We start from the raw sequence: 16,193 nt of genomic DNA on the forward strand, positions 1-16,193 counted from the left end.
TGTTGATGGACATGAGTGATTATCAGTGTCAGAATTTGTTTAGCTAGTGCCCATTATAAATTGTTTAACCATCATCATTATGGCCATGCTGTATGTGGGATTTTAATGTCCCTGCTGAAATCAGCTCTGCTTTTCTATGTGAGATTTTGGCTGACAGCTTCACCCCACTTTTCCCAAAATCTCCCTTTTGTGGCTCAGAAGAAGATGGGGTGGGATGGAATGTGGACCTCTGCCTCAGAAGGGAATTGTGAAGACAATGACCATGGCAGAATGTGAAGTGCTCAGATCATTCACTGAGTCCCAAGGTCACAGCCTTCAAAGTCACTGTTCTGCAGACACAGACAGAAGTCCCTGTTTGGTTGTACCAGACTGAGATCTTGTAGCCTTTGAGTGCCACTTGTGCTCTAGATTTTATATTTTTCTCCCTTAAGAGGACAAAGAGCATCACTGAGTAACTCCAGGAAGGTCCATTGCAAGGGCTGATTATTTTACTGAGTCAGAGAGAGCTGAACCTCTCAGAGGACCTGTGCTTGCACAGTTCAGCTGCAAAGAGGAGAAATGTCCACGTGTATGTCCTGCACATTTTGGTTAAGGACACATTTTCTTGTCCTCCAGCTCTTGTGTTGTGAGGCAACACTTACTGCACTCATATTTTTATCCAGGAGCATTCTGGAAGGTTTTTAATGAAGGCATAGCATGTTCTGAACTGAGGAAGCTCATTTACTTGCAGATGAAAGTTAGCCTGTCACCTGATGATCCTTTCTCTTTGATCTGAAATTGTAAACAGCAAAAACAAAATCCCTGAAAACAGCATTATCTCAGCCTAGGACAAATAAACGGCACGATAGCATCAGCTGGCTGCTGGCCAGCTCCTCTGTAATCCTTTACTCTCTCAGACTTTTGTTATTCCCACTCCCAAACTGCAGCTAGAACTGACTTCAGTGGGAGAAGGTAAACAGGGAATGATAAAAACATTCCAGCCTGGCTGCACGCTGATGTGATGCTTTTCCAGGGAATGCACAGATGTTTCAGTGATGTGGTTCCACAGACACTGCTCAAGGTTGTGTCACACCCCGTGCCCAGGTAGTGACACATTGGAACAGCTTCCAGATATTGGATGTGAATCTCCCTGGCCACGAGGAATTCCTTCCTGTCTGTGACATGCTCATAGTTGGATATTGAAATAGACTCTGTAAGACTAGGAAGACTTTCTTATTTCTAGGAAAGAAGCTGGGGATGGGCTTGAAATAATCAGGATTGGTTTGGGGAAGTTGATCAGTGCAGATGAGAGCTGACAAGAAGAAGCTGCTGCAATCAGATGTAGCTTGGCTGCCCTGGGGAGATGGAGCCCTGAGCAGTGGCATTTGCAGCTCAGTTATTGGTACAGAGCTCAGCTCTGCTTAAAGGCCCCACGTGAATCTCTCACTGTGCCCACATTCTGCCCTTGCTTTTACACAGCTGAAATCAGTGTTGAGGACATGGGGAGACACAGTTGGGTCTGCGTGGGTCTGATAAATCATATTGTGTAGACCATGATTTTATTATTTTTTCATTTATGTTTGTTGCTACATCATTTCCTTAATTTTCTCAGCCAAAAAAATTCACATACAGACCAGTTTTCTAATTTATTTTGACCCTTACCTCCTCGGGACTGCTGCTCTTTCTCATTGCTTAATGATACTGGTTTTTTCTTTCTGCCATCTCCCTGCACAGCATAATTCAATACTTGAGTCCTGTGCTTCAAATCAGGGTGTTTTTTCTCAGTGACACAGCACAGTGATCATGAACAGGTCACGTTCCTGTTGCAGCACTGCTGGTCCCACTCTCCAGGTTTAATTAAATGCAGTAAAATGCACAAGAATATACAGATTGCACCTGGTATAACTCCACACGACTGACAGAGGGGTTGTAGGAAGGAAAAAAAGAGTGCTAGGAAGATTAAAATGTGGTTTATTTCTGATCATTGTTACTCAAATCCAAGGTTCAGCATTGTGAGGTTGGCTTTCTGTTACGTGAATTACCTGGACACAGTCCTGTGCCAGGTGCTCTGGGCTCACCCTGTTTGAGCAGGGGGGTTGGACCAGATGAGCTCCGTGGCCCTTCCAACCCAACCAAGCCATCCTGTGATTCTGTAATATCAGAAATTATTTTTTGAGCTGTACAGTATTGAAAGCTGATCCTCAGAGAAGCTGTTGACATGTGCCATGTCCTTGGAGGACTCTCTGTATTAAATTACCTGACTGTGTCATTCAGGGCAGGCTCTGAGTGGTAGCTACATTTTAATTCAGTTTTCTGGAGGATTTTACATCATAATGTTCAAAGCACGGGGAAATAGAGAAGTGGAAGTTATAAAGAAGCACAGAAGAGTAATTGGAGGGAAACAGGAGAAGACAGGAAGCACATTGACCTTTTGGAGGAAGTCCAGAGGAGGCCACCAAAATGTTCAGAGGGCTGGAGCCCCTCTCATATGAGGAAAGGCTAAGAGAATTGGGATTGTTCAGCCTGGAAAAGAGGAGGCTTTGGAGTGGTGCATTTGTGGCCTTCCACTACCTGAAGGGAGCCTGCAAGAAAGCTGGAGAGTCTGGGACTGAAAAGAATTTGAAAACATCTTAGGGGTTCCTAAATTAACAAAATCTCAGGTCTGTAACTCCCTTTACTGGTCCAGACAGAAGAGGATAGATAAAATTTTAAAATACAGACGTGAGTATTAAATGTGACATTGACCTTGAGCTATAGAATAAACTTTGCATCGTGAGAGATTTGGTGTACTTTGTACTTTATTAACATATATCTGTAAACACTATGGGGTCTTGATTGATCTTTGGTATCTAAACATTACATCATAATTAACAACAAATCCAGAAATATATTATAAATACATGAAATAATAGTACATTAACCCAAAGAACAGCAATAAACTGCAACGCTTAGCATAAACTTGAAAACCACTAATGGGCCACTGTGCAGTTTGTTTATACTCCGAGCAGTCGAGAACTCAGCATAATGTACAGGAACGTGGTGGGGAACAGCACGGCCCAGGCCATAATTTATAGGGCTTTATTCATGGACACAGCTGAGTTTTGAAGCTGTTTCTGAGACTGCCACGATGAGCATTGTCCTTTCAGCCTGGTCCATGCCCTCTTCCAGTTCTCCTGGGGAGTCACGGGCTCCTTTGTGTTGCACGGATGGGTTTGTGCTGGTTTGCTGTGAGCGTGTTCAGTTCATGCCTTGGAATTGGAAATATTCTCTGCATCACCTCCTTGGGGTGCCTGTGGTTCTGCTGCTCCTCCTGAATCTGTGAAAGACAAACAAGGCCGTGCTGGAGACCAGTGAGCAATAGGTGAATCACGTGCAGCAGCAGCTTCCCAAATGCTCTTTGCCACTGCTGAGCAGGGTTTCATGGCTCTGTTCCTGTAAATCTTAATTCATTGCACACTCTTCTGTCAATGCTTTTTTCCAGGTTATTCCTGAGCATTAGAACCCTTCTGCCTTTGTGGATTTAGCCATGTTTTAGGCAGCCATGGCCACTGCAGCCAGTGTTTGTGAGTGCTTTTTTAAAGAGAGCATTTGGGATTATGGAGTTCCACGCTTTCTTCCTGTAGATCAGGAATACTTTTTTTTCTGTGTAATGTTTACACTGAGGAAAAAAAAAACATCCTGTAGTGATTGTTTCCCAGTTTCTTGGCTGGGGTTGTCATTTGCCATGGCTGTTGTGGGTAGTTTTTGAAAGAACACAACCCTCAGGGTGCCAACTGGAAACTGAGTACTAAAGTAGAAACACACAGTTTTGTTGCATGCTACAGTGAGATGGAATTTTTTCTCTGTCATCTCATGGTTCTGTTGTAACTGAGAGTGGCAGTTTCTACACAGTTCATATGTTTGCTTTTGACCAGGAGAATTTGCCACTTTAACAGCAAGTACTGAAATTCTCCATCGTTTTCCCTGACTCCACAGCCTTTGGGGTTTTTTTTTGGAGCCCTTATTAATCCCTGTGGGGTCTCTAATCCCTTCTAAGCAATCTGTTAAGGTGAAACACTTTGTAAGCAAGCTCGGAGCTCTCAGTGCTGCACTGTAGGTGTTTCAGACCGGATCCTGGAGGTGCCAGAGCTGTCAGGTTGGGAGCTGGCTGAGCTGCCTCGGTGGCAGCTCCTTTGGGGATGTCACCAGGACTGAAAGGAGCAGGTGTGTGCCGCTGCTTTTAGTTGATCTCTGTAATGTTGATGAAGCATTTTGTGTAGTGACAGTCTGTCAATCAAATATCTTGTCACAAGTCACCAGACTTTAATCCTTTTTTATCTCCAAGGCTTCAGGCTCAGTTGGAAACTTGCACTTCGATGAATACTTTGCTGCTTTTGTCTGGAATAGCTGGAGTGCATTTCTGGAATATTTGTCAAGATTTTATCAGTGTTTACTCCAATTTGAGTACCTAGTGCATTGTAAAACTAAAATCTTAAAGAATTTTATTTAGTTTTTGCTGTTTAATAATATAATGAAAACTAATCCTTCATCTATATGTTTGTTTGCCGTGGTAAATCCCACTTGTGTCCATGGTTCCTTTTAGTCAGCTTTTACCTTTAAAAACATTTTTGGAAGAATTGTTTCAGGACTTTTTTCTCTATGATAAATCATTTTAACTTCGACTACTTGTTTTCTTGAGTTGTCTGCCAGGACGGGCTTGGAAACAAACTTTAATCTCTCTTTTAAAGCATTCCTCCAGGAACAAGAATTTGCTTTCCATCAAAGCGTTGTGTAAAGCACACTTGAAAGAGAATTAAATCCTTCTGGACTTCGTATCTGAGATCTATGCAAGGAGTAACCGTAGTGGAAAATGTTTAACTATATTTTTATATTTGCTTCAAAACTGACCATTTTAAGCTAAAATAAGACTTGTGCCAGTATTTTTCAAAATCAGGCCCAGTGGTGAGATCTCTCTCTTTTCTTCTCATCCCTCCCTTTTCCCGTTTTTGAGCAATCTCTGAAGATTAAACAAGCAAATCCAAAACATGTAATTGAAACAATTTCCCAGCTCTTTTTAGAACAAAATTCTGTTTGAGAACTACATCAAGATCTTGTGGCTTTCTGCAGCACTTTGCAGCAAGGTTTGTTGTCACAATCTCAGAATATTTTAAAAAGTTTGGAACTGTGAATTACAGTGTGTATATTAAATACTAAATTCATTGATAAATGCACCAAAATTCAATTTATTGCCTGATGTGAGGGTTTTTTTTCCCCATTTCCAGTTCAGATTTGTGTTTGAGACATGACCCCTGTGTTGGAGGTTGGCTTCATTCCCCTGTCACGCCTCTTTTCCAGGTACAGGATATCTCCTTCAGCCACGACTGCCGCTGGGTGGTGGTCAGCACACTCCGAGGCACTTCCCACGTCTTCCCCATCAACCCCTACGGGGGCCAGCCCTGTGTGAGGACTCACATGTCCCCACGGGTGGTCAATCGCATGAGCCGCTTCCAGAAGAGCGCGGGGCTGGAGGAGATCGAGCAGGAGCTGACGTCGAAGCAGGGCGGGCGCTGCAGCCCCGTGCCCGGCCTGTCCAGCAGCCCCTCTGGCTCCCCTCTCCATGGTAAATCCACTCTCTTCCTTTCTTTCCCTCATGAGGGGAATATGAACTTCATAAAATGTTGTGGATATTGTGCAAAAATACTTTATGTATGCAGGAATGCGCCAAGGTGGAAACATTTTGGAAAGACAGTTCTAGTTTTGCAGCTTGCTTTAAGTAAGTGATGCTGTCACAGGTGTGTTAATAATTTCTACTCAAAACTGAAAGGTTGGGGGTCTTCAAGTTTTATTTCCATGTAGCATACAGTCAGTAAACTGGTCTGTATTCAAAGAATTTTGTTGCCTAAAATTCTCATTGCTCATTTGCCTTGGTCACAAAGCACATCTGGATATCTACAGTAAATACTGCTTGAGGAGAAATGTGGGAACAAGGCAGTGGGAAGCTGATGGCACAGATTTGTGTCTGCTTTTTGGGTGTGTGTGGAAACATGTGACAAATAATGTGTAAAGGTAAAACAGTCTGTAAGAACTGCTCTGTCCATGCTGTTCCTGTGGTGGATGTGCCTTGGAGAAACTGGAAGGATGTGAAGGGGAGCTTCAAAAAATGTTCAAAACTTATCAATGTCACAGCTTTTTCAGTTCTGTCTTTTCTTTCAGCCTTCCTCTTTCATGAGGTCTGTGCTAGAAGCTGTTTTGTTTGCAATCAGGATTTGCTGCATCCTTGTGCCTCCTTTCTGTTGAGAGTAAGTCACAAGTTCCATGGAAGTGAAAGTTTGAATAGCAGTTTGTTTGGGGTAGGCACCCTTTTCCAGTCTGAGAGTATTAAAAATGCCCAGGAACAGTCCCTCTTCCCTAATTATGAGGAGGATTAGGAGCTCTTGTGAAAGCCCAACTATGTGCTGGGCTTTCTGCTATAGAGAGAACCTTTGTGGGATTTCTGAATCAAAGGAACTATTTTATGACTTGGTGATTATAAAGGGAACCAGACTTGTCTCAGAACAACCCTCTCTGTTTTTGCCTTTCTTTGGACTTCTCTGAACAAAGGTTTGTGCGTGGCTGTTCTGGAGCCATCCTCTTCTGCCTGGAGCCACTGGAAGGCACCCAAAACGTGCTCTGAGCTTTCTTCCTCTGTGGAGACAGTTCTGTATCTACCATTTGACTTCCTCTCATCTCTGTTCAGCAGCTCAGCCTGAAACAGGCTGGGGAGTGCTCCAAAGGTTTGCTATGGCACATCCAACTACTTGTAACTGTGAACATCATGGAGAGAAGAGGAAGGAACTGTCAATTTGTGTGGCTATCACCCAGCCAGTTCTATTTTCTGTCAAGGGAAATTGCAGTAAGTTGTTGCCTTTACCATCCTCTGAGGTACATTTGAAGTTTTGAATAGATTTGACACTGTTTAAAAAGAAGAATCAGCAGTTTCAGGATGCTCAGTGGTGGAGGTAGGAGGCAGGCGTGCATGGACGAGTCACAAAGAAAGGCAGCAGCTTTTAGGGGAGTGTCTCAAGAGTTCTGGGGCTTCAGTTTGCAGATGTCTGTCTTGAAAGATAATAAATCAGATTTCTTTCAAGATCTCTGTGCAGCCATCACTGCTTGAAAATGAGCTCTGTTTAAACAAACAGCTCCACTGGAAGTCTGCACATGGGTGCTGAGAATTAAGGCAGGAAGGTGACTTTGATTTCTGGAGGACTTCACCCAGATTGTGCTCATCACTTCCGCAGTGCAGAAGTTGGACACGTGCTATGATTGTGTGTTGGTAACTTGCAAAACTTCCTATGAACGTTTTCCATGAGAAATTTGTGGGGATTTGTAGAGGAGTTAGCACAGATGCCTTAAAAAAAAATTAAGAAAAAAAATAGTTGCGTTTGAAAGAGTCCATTTGGTAAAGTACTGTAATATTTTCAGTAATTTTATTGCTGCTTTTTCATTTCAGTAATCTTTCAGTTCCCCTGGCTAAAGGCAGGCAGGATATTGAACCCTATTCTAAGCTTTTTATAAAAAACCATTTATCATCAACTTGTAAAAGACCCCTGAAGTTCGGAGCAACTTTCAGCAGAGGAATTGTGTGTGTGTGTGTGTGTGTGTGGCAGCAGGATTAGTCAGAGACCGATGATTATTTTAATTTGTGAGCTAAGATGTGTTTACTCAGATTGTAACAGCTCCTTACCATATTATAATGTTAAATTATTGTTGTTTGGAGGAGTCGAGGCAGTCTGGTGACAGAAGTGTAAACGAGCACTCGAAACAGAAAAGAGCAGTTCTGGGTTTAATTCTTTGCTGTACTTCTAACTCGCTCTGCAACCCTTGGTGAATTTTATTCAGCTGATTTTGTCTGTCAGCTCTCTGCTGTGTGACAACAGTAATAATCTCTGTTCCCTGCGTGTGGAATGACTTTAATTTTGCAGCTTTCTTCAAGAAGAATAACTGTTATGTTCCTTAATCACCCCTCTAAGTGCAGATGATTATAATGGAAATAAAGCTAGAGACCGTGTCCTGGAGAGAGCCATTCTCTGGGACAAGGTGTTGATTAAGTGACTGATTCAGAGGAGATTGTGGCAAACTGCAGGATTTTTCTGTGTGGAGTCACGTCATCACGATTTTCCTCTTACATCTTTTCCAATTTTCAGTGAACCTTACATTAAAAAACTGCTTTTAATCGTTCTGCTGATATTCCTCAGGCCAAAATACTGCACTGTTTTATCTTCCCTTTTGCATAGCAATTGTAACTTATTGATAGTAACTTGTGATTAGCTTTTGTTCTTGTAAATATTTTCAGAGCTCGGGCTCTGTCGTATTTTTCTCACTTGTTTTTTTCCTCCTAGTCTCGAAATGAAACTGTTTGCTGTGTATATAGTAGCAAGGCAATCTATTTACATTGTGTTGGAGCACCCTAGGACTGTTTACCCACACAATGTCAGCCTTTGCTGGGGGTAGGGATGATTTCATTTCCAAATGAATCATTGTTTGGCTTTGTTCTTTCCAGCAGAATGAAGTAAACTGTTAAATACAGGATGATAAAGAGATATTTCCTTTGCACCTTTTATAGCCGACAGAGATTTTGTTTGGGCTGTTCTGTCTCAATGCAGCGAGATTGTATTTTTGTCATTCCCTTGGATTGCCAGAGTGTGTTGTCAGGAATATCTGAGTTAATCTCGGGATCCTTTTATGGGCTTTTACTATTATAAGACTATTACAACATCGGTTGGTTGTTGGGGTGAACATTAGGGTAAAGTATGGCCTTATGTGACCATTTCACTTGTATAAAATTGGGTTTATGGTCCTTACCTGTCTGGCAGGTATGCTGTGAGGATTAAAGGATGAGGAGTTAAAGCAGAACAATGTCATTGGCGTTGCAAAGTTCTCCGTGTTCTCTTCAGGACACAAGGAACATTTAGCTGTAAAAATGCAATGCTTTACTTGGACAGTTGAAAACTGCACATAACTCCAATTTTTTTAATCCTGCAAATTAAAATTTACAGAATGTTATTAATTCTTGCACGGCCAGTAAGTGAAATAAAGTCTGTGTAGCTCTGCTCGCTCGGTTTTCTCTGTTGTTGGCTGCAGGAATTTCCAGCACCAGAACAAATAATAATCCAGTCAGTTAACATTGGATCTACAGCTACACATCTACACCTACTAAAAATATTCCATAATAATACGATACTCTCTGAATTTGCCTTGCATTTCATTGGGGATTGAAGTATTTATTTATTTGCCAAAAAAACTGTTCATAGTACGCCGTGGTTCTGTTTCAGATTTAATACCGATGCTGAGAGGGAGTATATAAATTTAGAATTATTTAAAAATCATGTTGTTCTCGATACAGTGCATTCAGGCTTGTATTTTTCTCTTTATAAATATTTTAGTATGGCACGTTTTTCATTGCAAAATCTTTTCTAAGTTTAAAAACCAAATGGTTTTCTCTTGCTTTTCCTTCATTTGTCACAATCGCAACATGATTAAAATCCAAGCGTAAAACTGGAAGTTTGATAAACATGCAGCCTGAGATGCTTTACATATTTTCACGTTACTTTTCACTATTTCCCAGAGTGAAACTCCTTTTACTAGAAGAATTCTTATGGGAAAGCAGAGTTGAAAGGACTGACATCATCAGCCCTTCCTGAAAAACAGATTGGTTTCCTTTAAGTAACACTCACTTAAGAAACCACCTATTTAGAGAGAGGCAGACAAAAATAGTTTCAAAGAAAATTAACTGTATAATAACTTAAAGCACTGGAGGGCAATTCCTTCACGAAACGCTGTGAACACGAGCTGACAACGGTTCTTGGAAAACTCTATTAAGTTTAATTTTTCTCTTTGTAGCGTCTCACGGCAGAAACAGTTTGCGCGGAAACAGCAGAGCGAGCTGCATTGTTTTATCGTGCTTTTAACATTCCTATTTGTGTCACTGTCGTGTTTCTCCACAGCGTCACACTCGGCTCTTTTTAAATTTAATCGTCATTTCAAATAATTTCAAATAATTCCTTTTGCGGCTCCGTTTCTTAGCGCCGATTTCGCCCCGGCTCCCTCAGCTCCCGCCTCACCACCGCGGCCTGCAGGGGGCGCCCTCTCCCCGGCCATGGCGCCTCAGGCGGGGCCGGCCCTGAGGGGGGACCTGGCGGGGAAGCGCCGTAACGCGGACAAATGGTGGCGACGAGGATAAACCCCTCTCTTTTTCACTAATACAGGCACTGAGCTGCTTGCATGCGCATCTTAAATATTTATTTGTTTGCAAATATAAACCCTTCACATTCTCTGTGCTGCCCGAAGCATTGAGCGATTCTCTTCACAACTTCGCTTGAAGTTTCGCTTCACGGTTTTAAGGCAGTTGAGGAAAAAAACCCAAATTAATTTACATGGTGGGAATTTTCTGCTAGTGACTTTTAGAGACCATTGTGTGATTCTGTGGTGATTCTTTCGTTCTTAAGCAGTCCCGGTGGTGGCGATGGAAGGTCCCACATGTAGGCTGGGAAGAGCTGGAATCACCAGTTTGGGAAGCGGCCAGCAGCTTACTGGGTTTAAGGAAGCTGTGTTTGCTGTGTTTTAGCTGCCTTTTCCCCCTCCTCCTTTTTTTTTCCCCCTTTTTTTTTTGTAATCGGTAGAGAATCAGTGGAGTGAAAGAAGTGGGTGGTGTATTTTCGCTAGTTTCTGAAGTGGAAGGAAAAGATCCGTTCCCTTCAGATAAGTAGGGAAGTAGACTGATAAATTCTGTCACAAGGGAAGTTCGTGTCTGTACATCAAGTGTTTCTGAGGCAGGTTTTTGTAAACAGCATAGATCGAAGACTGGGGCATGTTTGCATTGATATTTCAAAGAGAAGTTTCAAATATTCCAGATAGATTGAAAATTGAAGGAGACGGATATCAGAAGGGAATTGCAGCTCTGGAAACAGGGAGTGTAAAAATCTATGACTGAGTGATTTAGCACAGCAAATGCTGTAGCAGTGGTCAGAGCAAACAGTTTCGGAGAGGTTGTGGGTAGACAGACAGAGGGGAAATAATCGGCAGCGCACAGGAGACCGTGATGGCAGAGATGGATCACGAGGTGAAGGGAGAGGGGAAGGCAGAGAGGAGTGGGATTACCACAGATGTGAACGTCCCACTGAAGTTTTCCTGTCAAGATGGATGATTTCAGTCTTGGTAACCTCAAATGGAAGGAAATTTTGAGAGGGTCAAGTGCTGATGTGTCAGAGTCAGGTACTGAGGGAGTCCACAAAGTGGTAACTGGAATTTTAAGTGTTTATCTGAAAATGACTTACTGAATGACAGTTTGTAATTCTATGGTTATTTCAGTTGTTCCTTTGATTACTCCCTCTTAGTTTACAGTAAACCTATATTTTTCTATCTGTAAATCTCCCCAGCTGACCAGGTACATAAAAGATAGGCTAGTGCATTTCCTTTTTGCACACTGCAAGTAGTAAGACATCCTGCAGCTGATGCAGTGCTTTGATCAGGTTTTGCAGTTGCCAATTGGAAATTGATAAATAACGATATTAATGATCCATGAGAAGGAACATGCTTGATTTTACATTTTCTCAGTGCCTCAGTTCAGGCAGTTAGGTACACTTGTGTACAGCTGAAATGAGTGTGATCAGCACAAAAACCGTCACTAGGATTGAGATTTGGAGTAACAGCGCAGCTGAAAAGAGTTGGTCACTGAAGGAGTGACGCAGGAAAGATTCTCTGCATGGTTCATGGCCAAAGCACAAAGGGGAAAGGCTGGAATTAGGTCAGGAGAAGAGTGGACTGGCACAGGGGAGACACTGCAGTCCAGACATTTGTTGGTGGGTCAAGGAATGTAAGTGGTTCAAGGGAGCTGCCATCAGTGAAATGACAGAAAGTAGCTTTGCTCACCTGATACAAGCCTGTAATATGTTGGATGAGAAGGTGAGAAAGTAGAATCTAGAGTTTTTCAAGAGACTGTATCAGCTGAAGGAGGAGGTTTAAGTATGGAGGGTGTTGCATGACAGGGGAGGTTTGGCATGAGGGAAGGTGAAAGCATGTGAAGCTCCGTGTAAGTAAGCAGCGAGGGGAAGGAATGGGGCAAGAGCTGGTGGGAACAATCATTTTATCTGATGGACATGCTGAGTTGAAGCCCAAACACCTTCTGCTTCCCCTGGCAGTGGGTATTCTGGGAATCCAGGGCTGCTCCCTGGTGTCTGCAGCCTGAATCAGACTCTCTGTCTGTATGATTGGTGATGGATTATGCAGTAAATGGGTGTTGCCCTTGCTGCCCTCTTTTTTCTTTTTCCAGTTTATTATTCTTAAGTAAGGCATTTAATCAACTGTGCATCTTTGGTAGCCTGAAAAATGTAAACACTTTATGGAAAGAAACGTAAGCCTTAAGATTAGAAATAAAATATACTTCTATCTTTTAAAAGGTTTATCTTTACCCTTAAATATGCTGATTGAGCTTATTCTTTTTCGCTTAGCCCTTGTGGGCTGTTAAAATCAGTTGCTTTTTCCCATCTCAAGGAAATGCATCTTTGACACTTCTCATGACCTGAGTCACGATGCTGTCACGGAGCCAGAAAACATCCTCAACGGTCATGGGTAAAAGAGCAGAGCTGCCAGGGGTGTGTGGTGGGTGCAAGAGGGACAGATTGCTTCAGTTCCTATCCTATGGGTGTTTCAGACAAGCCATTTATTATAATTACCCATGGATATTATTATCAAGTTCTCAAATGCAGTGGTTCTCAAGGCACTTCTTTTTTTTCCACATAACTTGGGATAAATCTCGTGTATTCAATCGGGATTAAATTCAGATGCTAAAATATTTGTTCTTATGGTTGCAACCAGAGGGAAAATAAGGCAGAGATGGAAAGGTGAGGATTAAAAAATCACAGATGTATTAACATGTAGTTTATAATCTAAATAAATTGTAGTTAGCTCAACCCTTTGGGTAAGGGGCTGCCATTAAACTTTCCCTATCTCCTCACCCAACACATTTGCACACAGAGATGTCCTTCAGAAATTCCCAGCCCAGTTCATTCTGCAGTTTCTATGAGCAGCGGATGAGTTTTTCTGACTCTGCTGTCTCAGTACAAAAAACATTAAGCTCATAAAGATAATTTTATTCTGTATCATTTGGAAGAGAAGTCCGAGACACCAAAATTTTCCAAAGTTTACAATGTTGAAGCATCTCGGAGTCGTTCTGAAAGAAGGCTTTGAATTGAAATCTCTGCTGATCTGAATTATGATGGATGGACACAACGAGGGGCAGCAATAGTGCATTCTTGTTTTCTCAAGCGCTTCATCATTCACCAGCAGGCAGTGTTAGCAGAATTCCCATGTGCAAGAACTCGGAGCAGCAGAGCCTCTCCGCAGCGCCCGGAGGCTGCCTGCACGATAACCTCATTAGTGCAGTGTTAGCCTGAGCTCAGAGTCCTGTCCTCTCAAGAGTTTGCAAACTCCAGTGCAGAGCTGTGGTAGCCACAGCCTCTGGCCCAGAGCTGGCTTACAGCCACGTGCTGGGGAGGATGGCACTGCTCCTTCGTGCTCGTTTGCAGCACGCAGTGCAGCTCTACCTGTGGTAGTTGTAAGAAACTAACCTTGCACTGTCCCCATCTGTGGAGAGCTGAAGGTGCAAGATCTGTTTCAACGAGGATGGACTTGGCCCTGGCCTTTGCTGGAGAGGACCCAGCAGAGGGTGGCCAGATTGGCTGTTCTGGCTGGTAACACCATCTGGAACAGCCCAGCTGAAGCTGCCGCTGCCTGCACAGAGCCTGGAGCCAACAGCTGGCAAACCAGTTTGGTTGGGTTTACTTCGAGTTTTGCCCATACATGGACTTGAGCCCTGCACAAACAGTATTTTTAGTTAAATAAGTCCCCAAAGATGATTATTGTGCCAGATTTGTGTGTGTGGTGGTGGAGGGGTTGTTCTCTAAGGAAATGCATCTTTGTCCAGGTAGAGGCACAGGCAGCAAAGGGGTCGTGGGAGTTCCTTCTCTGCTGAGCAAAGAGGAGATCATTGGGTATCAGTGAGTGGGACACTTCACAACTGAGGGACAAAGTTCCTGAAACTGGAGATAGTAGAAAAACTCCAGAGGGAGGAAGGGACTGTTATGAGGCCATGTTCATATTTTGAGTGGATGTTGCTGAAGTTCAAGGAGCTCGGGTGAGAGGGCAGGGGACTGTCCCAGCAGTGACCAAGACACTTGGGCTGGCACTTGCGTGTCTCTGCTGAGCACCCTGACTTAGGAGCTGTCACCATCACATGCCTGGCCTGGATGCAAGCAGAGAGCAAGCTCTGCTTTCTGAGGGTGACCGTGAGATTTAGTGCAGCTGTGTTTCCAAAGGTTCCGTATCAAACGGATTTAAATGTTACAAAAACAACCGGCTGCGTTATTTTGTCCCATCCATTCCAATGGAAGCAAGTTAGTGATAGGTTTAGCTCTGAGTAGCTACATGATGTGTGTACAGGAGCTAAGACATAATAGTCCTCCTTTAATGGGTCTAATTGTACTGGAAATATTGAGGGTTAGGGTGTGAAATGAGTTTAAATTTGATAGGACACAATTCAAGGAAATGGCAATGTAACTTCAATTGAGAGGCGATCGTTAACTAAAATAATTCATTTCCTGACTTTTTCTAGGAAAATGTCTAGCATTCTACAAAGAAAGATAACACATGTTGGACTGAATAAAACAAAACATGAAAGCAAAAGCCCCCTTTGGCAGTAATTAGGGCTGGTGGTTACCGAGTTTGTCTGTCAGGCTCTTCCAAGGGCTCCGGGAGCCAGCATTGCTTCCGCTGGGCTCTCTGCTCGGGTCACAAGGCAGCGTTTCTCACCAGGGCGCTGCTGTTTCCTCTTCCGACTGTAGTAGATTACAGATTATACTGGAACATGTCTGAGGAAAGGTCAGAAACGAGGGTGAAAGTCTTGGAACTGAAGCTGGGAAGCTTTCCATTCTCATCCGGGAAACTTTTTGTATTGAATAAAAAGCAAAGCAAAATAAACGACCACATCCATGACACTTCTGTTTTTCCTGCCATTTTTTGCCTACCAGTTAGAGAGGATTTTATTTCCCTTGCATTATACAATTAGGGAACGTAGCTGAGGAATCCTCAGTGTTACACTAAACAGAAATAATGGCCAAACATGGTTCATTTTCCTGTAACTTGGCCTCCACATGATTGCATAGCCCGGAGTTACTGCATTTTTATTTACCAAATTATAGATGTTTATATGTAGTGTTAATGTCAGTAGACTTCGTGGTACCCTTTGAAACGGAGTCTGTTAAATACTGGAAGATATAAAAGCTAATCAAGTAGGGTTTGAATTTTAATGACACTGCATTACTAAGCTTTTTGTATTGGAGTAATGGAAGAAAAATGGAAAAAATCAACATAGAAGCATTTTATTATAAGGCTGAGAGGTGCTTGATACCACTTTAGTTTTTCAAATAAAGTGTGTAGAGAAGCTAAAATCCTTCTGATCATTACTTTCCTACCAGAAAAAAAATTGTCTGGGCCAAGTCCTCTTTGCTTTGCTCTCTGACATTTTACACCAAAGAAAATCCTGCAGCACTTGGAGACCTGTCTTACACATGCTGAAATGTAACGGGTAAAAGGGTTTAATTTCACTTTGTTGATAAGTTGGTGTTTGCATCCCTTAGGTGTGAGGGTGTGGTTTTGGTTTGAAGCTTGGCTGTGATTTAGGAGTTCCGTTTCCATGCACAAATGGGATTTGTGGTACTGATAGATTCAAACTCAGCTGAAATCAGATAAGAAGTGATTTGGTTGCATTAATGAGGAACTGTGCCTGGACTGAAGAGCAGAGTAACAGAGGCTTCCTCCACACCATTCTTTCAGGATCCTATAAAGTCTTTTTGCCACACTGTATTGCTGCTGAATGCAGTCCTTGGGGCTGGGGAATGTCCCTGCCAAGCTGCATTTGGATGTCTAATTGTGTCTTTAATAGTGCCAAAAATCAGGGTGTTTCTCCTCTCTCCTCAGAGATGATCTCTGACAGCAGTGCCCTCAAGTGCTCTGCTCAAACGCTGACCAATTTGAAATCTGGCCTGAATTCATCAAGGCTCTTAGTTGATCAGAAGAGGACACGTAACTGTGTTAATTGCTTTCAGTTGATTGATTGCTTTTTGAACAGTGTTAGAAGCTTGCAAGTCTTGAAGGTTTTCCCCTTGATGTAACTTTCTTACTCAAAAATACATATTGAAAAC

At 42.7% G+C, this 16,193-nt stretch overlaps 1 protein-coding gene and 1 long non-coding RNA gene across 12 annotated transcripts in view; one reads left to right on the forward strand and one right to left on the reverse strand.

Moving 5' to 3' along the window:
* Window positions 1–16,193, forward strand: part of BCAS3 (BCAS3 microtubule associated cell migration factor) — a 300,344-nt gene that overhangs the window by 75,372 nt on the left and 208,779 nt on the right. For all 11 annotated transcript variants that reach the window (XR_010349455.1, XM_064394988.1, XM_064394990.1 and 8 more), the window contains exon 15: window positions 5,314–5,578. Coding sequence is in view for 10 of the 11 variants with exons in the window: in XM_064394988.1 (XP_064251058.1) it covers window positions 5,314–5,578 (265 nt within the window). In the remaining variant the exon portion in view is untranslated. The remainder of the gene's footprint in view (window positions 1–5,313; window positions 5,579–16,193) is intronic.
* Window positions 5,528–10,109, reverse strand: LOC135283859 (uncharacterized). Its single transcript, XR_010349457.1, has 3 exons — window positions 9,672–10,109; window positions 8,800–8,973; window positions 5,528–7,345 (listed from the first exon to the last, which is right to left on the reverse strand). It is a non-coding gene; the product is annotated as an uncharacterized LOC135283859 (long non-coding RNA).

This window comes from Passer domesticus, chromosome 19 (genome assembly GCF_036417665.1).
Source record: "Passer domesticus isolate bPasDom1 chromosome 19, bPasDom1.hap1, whole genome shotgun sequence".
In the NCBI taxonomy this organism is placed as follows: Eukaryota; Metazoa; Chordata; class Aves; order Passeriformes; family Passeridae; genus Passer; species Passer domesticus.